Source organism: Mesocricetus auratus, unplaced genomic scaffold (assembly GCF_017639785.1).
Source record: "Mesocricetus auratus isolate SY011 unplaced genomic scaffold, BCM_Maur_2.0 contig_11674_pilon_obj, whole genome shotgun sequence".
Classification (NCBI taxonomy): domain Eukaryota; kingdom Metazoa; phylum Chordata; class Mammalia; order Rodentia; family Cricetidae; genus Mesocricetus; species Mesocricetus auratus.
The window spans coordinates 8,661-13,852 of NW_024432060.1; the positions used below are offsets into that span (position 1 = coordinate 8,661).

The 5,192-nt window shown below is 38.6% G+C and overlaps 1 protein-coding gene across 1 annotated transcript; it reads left to right on the forward strand.

Annotated features, from left to right (window-relative positions):
• Positions 1–1,415: 1,415 nt before the first annotated feature.
• Positions 1,416–1,722, forward strand: LOC121138295 (small nuclear ribonucleoprotein E-like). The gene has a single exon (XM_040741027.1). The coding sequence runs from the start codon at positions 1,444–1,446 to the stop codon at positions 1,720–1,722; it is 279 nt and encodes a 92-aa protein (XP_040596961.1). The 5' UTR covers positions 1,416–1,443.
• Positions 1,723–5,192: the final 3,470 nt, after the last annotated feature.

A 5,192-nucleotide genomic window follows, 5' to 3' on the forward strand; every position in this document is an offset into this window, starting at 1 on the left:
AGAAGTTCTGCTTTTGTTTCCATAGAAGAGGAAAAGCTGTGGGTTCCTTCCAGACTAATGTAGTTTGATCAAGCAAGACCCCCTGAACCAGTGGCTCGGTGACCCAACATCCCAAAACAGTTGAGACAATGCTTCCCCAGACGACTACAGCCAGGATTTAGTCAGGTTTCTTGGTTTTCTCGGGGTCCTCATGGTATTGACAGCACCCCCAAACAGCAGGAAGCAGTTTGGAGAGAACGATGCTCACATCCCCAAATATTGTTTAAAAATGTTTGTTTTCATCTAAATGGAGTTGGTCATGATTAATGATCACAGTAAATCTCTTTCTAAAGGAAAAAAGGAAATATGATATAGAAATGAATACTTTGCAATGATATGGATTTTGATTTACTGGTACAAATTTAAGGTCAATGCGTTATAGGTGTATTTAGCCTCTTGTTTAGGCATTGTGTTTACACAGCTCTTTTAAAAAGGTGATGTATAATTAAATACAGATTATAGATAGTCTTATGGTTATGTTAGGTTTTCCAGATATACAGAGATATATTTGAGATGAATAGATAGTCTATTCATTTCAAAGACCTACAGGAAATGACATTTAAAATGGTTGAGGGTTTCTCATGACTGTGAGACACAACGTCAATTATGTCAGAAAGGTGGATGAGCATCTAAGAAATTCGATATGGAGTTGCTTTCAATATGGTGAAACTAGCCATTTGGGCAAGAAACTGCTCTTGCCTGGACTGTTTGACTGTATTCTGTATAAAGTGGACATACAGGACCCACAGAAAAGTGACTGCTGAACTTGCAAATAAGATGGACAGTCCTGCATGGTTCCTTTTTCGTGGAAGAGTCTGTCAGACATTCTTCGGGATACAGAGAAAAATGACTGACAACCTGCCAATACAGGTGGACAATTTGAAATTTCCTGCTTCACTGAGAAGTCTGCCAGACACATTATGGCCTATGGGCTGAAAATGGATGCCCCAACATTACAGAAGAACTTGGGGGGACTGTCCAGGCAATGAAATGTCTCTGTCAGTGCTAGAGTATATATATTATCCTTCTGTGATCTTTGATGGAGTTGAAGACAGACAGTTATGGTTTTCCTTAGTTATGATAAAAGATAAGTTACTTATAAAACTGCAGACTCATAAAGATAGGATAGATTATAGGATATTTAATAATGAATATAGCATCTCTGTGTGTTCATTTGGGGCAGAAGCAGTGTGACCTGGTGGGACAAGAAAAGCATCAAGAGACATACTAACCACACCAGTTGGAAGAATAATTCAATGTTACAAAGGGCACTATGGCAACACCAGAACCCAGTGATCTCACAACAATAAGACCTAAACATCCCACCACAGATGAAGCAGAAGTAAACAACTTTAAAAATAACTCCATGACCTTCCTACTCGTGTGGTCTTTGTGACTTCCACCATGGTGTACTGCAGCCAGGGCCAGAAGGTCCAGAAGGTGATGGTGCAGCCCATCAACCTCATCTTCAGATACTTGCAAAATAGGTCTCAGATTCAGGTGTGGCTATATGAGCAAGTGAATATGCGGATAGAGGGTTGTATTATTGGCTTTGATGAATACATGAACCTCGTATTAGATAATGCCGAAGAGATTCACTCTAAAGCACAGTCAAGGAAACAACTGGGTCAGATCGTGCTGAAAGCAGACAATATTACTCTGCCTCAAAGTGTTTCCAACTAGAAACTCAGGCACTCAGAAGTTGAAGAGGAAGTACAGTGTTTTTAAAGGTGTCTTCTGCTGGGAGCACAGTCTGAAACATTTATTCATATTGTTTTAGTGGCCCTTATGTTATTATTGGGTGACAATAAATACATTAATAGTGGGAGACTTCAACACCTTTGGGCATGGGTAGTATTTTGGGCTCACCCCTACACCCCACTCTCATCAATGGATAGGATTGCCAGACAGAAACTTAACAGAAAAATAAAGGAACTAACAGATGTTATGACTCAAATGGACTTACAGGTATCTATAGAAAATTTCATTCAAACACACCTTCTTCTCAGCACCTCATGGAACCTTCTCTAAAACTGACCACATACTTGTCTACAAAGCAAATTGCAACAGATAAAAAATTGGCATAGGGCTGGAGAGATGGCTCAGTGGTTAAGAGCACTGTCTGCTCTTCCAGAGGTCCTGAGTTCAATTCCCAGCAAACATATGGTGGCTCACAGCCATTTGTAATGCGATCTGGTGCCCTCTTCTGGCCTGCAGGTGTACACGCTGGCAGAACACTATACATAATAAATACATCTTTTAAAAAATTGGCATAACCCCATGTATCTTATTGGACCACCATGAGTTAAAGTTAGAGTTCAACAACAATACCAACTACAGAAAGCCTACAAGCTCATGGAAACTTAACAACTCTCAAAGGAATTACCATTGGGTCAAGGGAGAAATAAAGAAATTAAAGATTTCTTAGAATTCAATGAAAATGGATGCATAACACACCCAAACTTACAGGACACTAAGAAAGCAGTGCTAGGAGGAAAGTTCATAGCACTAAATGCCTACTACATAAAGAATTTGGAGACACCTTACACTAGACTTAACAACACACCTGAAAGCTCTAGAACAAAAAGAAGCAAACTCACCTAGGAGAACAAAATAGAAACAAAGAGAAAAATACAAACACTCAATGAAACAAAGAGTTGGTTCTTTGAGAAAATCAACTATCCTTATCCAAACTAACCAAAAGGCAGAGGTAGAATATCCAAATTAACAAATCAGAAACGAACAGGGGGACATAACAACAGACACCGAGGAAATCCAGAGAATCATTAGGTCATATTTCATAAACCTGTACTTCACAAAATTGGAAAATGTCAAAGAAGTGAACAATTTTCTTGATGGCTACCATGTACCAAAGTGAAATCAAGACCAGATAAACAATTTAAATAGACATAAAAACCCTAAGGAAATAAAAACAGTTATTTAAAATCTCCCAACCAAAAATAGCCCACAACCAGATGGATTCAGTGCAGAATTCGACCAGAATTTCAAAGAAGAGCTAAGATCAATACTCCTCAAATTGTTCCATACAATAGAACAGAAGGAACTTTGTCAAATCCTTTTTACGAGGGGTACAGTTACCCTGTCACTCAAACCACATAAATATGCAACTGAGAAAGAGAATTACAGACCAGTCTCCCTCCCTAACACTGATGCAAAAATACTCAATAAAATACTGGCAAACAGAATCCACGAATAAATAAAAAAGAATAATCCAACATGATCAAGTAGGCTTCATCCCAGAGATGCAGGGATGGTTCATCATATGAAAATCTGGCAATGTAATCCACCATGTAAAACACATGAAAAAAAAAGCCCACACAATCATCTCATTAGATGCTGTTAAAACCTACCACAAAATCTAACACCCCTTCATGATAAAGGTCTTAGAGAGAATAGAGATACAAGGAACATACCTAAACATAACAAAGGCAATATACAGCAAGCCAACATCAAACTAAATGGAGGGAAACACAAAATAATTCCACTAAAATTAGGAACAAGACAAGACTGTCTATTTTCTCCATATGTATTCAATATAGTAATTGAAGTTCTAGCTAGAGCAATACGACAACAAAGGGAGAACAAGGGAATACAAATTGGAAGGGAAGAAGTCAAACTTTTGCTATTTACAGATGATATGATTGTATACATAAGTGACCTCCAAAATTCTACCAGGGAACTCCTACAGCTGATAAAAACCTTCAGTAATGTGTTGGGATACAAGATGAGGTTAAAAAAATCAGTAGCTATAACCAAACAAGTGAAAGTCCTCTGAGACAAGAATTTTAAGTCTTTGAAGAACAAAAGTGAAGAAAATATCAGAAGATGGAAAGATCTCCCATGTTCATGGATAGGTAGGATTAACATAGTAAAAATGGCAAACTTGTCAAAAGCAATCTACAGATTCAATGCAATCCCAACACAATTATTCTTGAAAGAACAATACTCAACTTCATATAGAAAAACAAGGAACCCAGGATAGCTAAAACAATACTGTACAATAAAGGAACTTCCAGCGACATCACCATCTCTGACATTAAGCTCTACTATAGAGCTACAGTAAAAAAAAAGCAGTTTGTTATTGGCATAAAAACAGACATATGGATCAATAAAATCAAATTGAAGACCCTGATGCTAATCCACACACCTATGAACACCTGATTTTCGACAAAGAAGCCAAAATTAAACAATGGAAAAAAGAAAGCATCTTCAACAAATGTTGTTGGCACAAATGTATGGTAGCATGTAGAAGACTGCAAACACATCCATACGATCACCCTGCAAAAAATTCAAGTCGTAGTGAATCAAAGACTTCAACATAAATCCAGTTACACTGAAACTTATAAAAGAGTAAGTGGAAACAGCCTTGCTTGCATTGGAAAAAGAGACCAGTTCCTGAATATAAAACCTGTAGCACAGACACTGAGATCGACAATTAACAAATGGGACCTCCTGAAACTGAAAAGCTTCTGTAAGGCAAAGGACACAGTCAATTAGACAAAATGGCAATCTGCAGAGTGGGAAAAGATCTTCACCAACACCAAAATCACTGATGACAGTTTATGCTGGAGAAGTTGTGGAATAAGGGGAACACTCCTTTGTGGGGGGAAGTCCTGTGCATTTGTCAATAAAGTACTGTTGAGCCAATAGGAAACCTAGATAGGAGGGACTAGGAGTCCAGGAGGACTCTGGGAAGGAGAAACATGGAGAGTCGACATGTAACTGCCATGGGGCAGGAAGCCCGGGACTATTCTCCGGTAAGAGAAATACTTAGATTAACAAGTATGGGGTAATTACTTAAGTCAGAGCTAGCCAGTAAGAAACAAGCAAGGCCAACAGCTTCATAATTAATATAGCCTCCTGTGTGTTTATTTGGGACTGATGCGACTCTGGAACCAGGCTGGCAGGACGGCTCTACTCAAAGAAAAAGCTTCTCATAACAGAATGGTTGTCAGAAGCGGGATTGAACTTCCACGTAGAATGATAAAAGCTTTAAAGGAATTTTAGAAACAGAAGAATGGAGAGAAGCACAGATTTTTTTGTAGCAGCATTTTTCTCAGGTGTGCTCTGTTCTGCTAGCAACAAGCCGTGATTCACGTGGCCTGCTTACGGGAGTCTTCCTGACTCGGAAA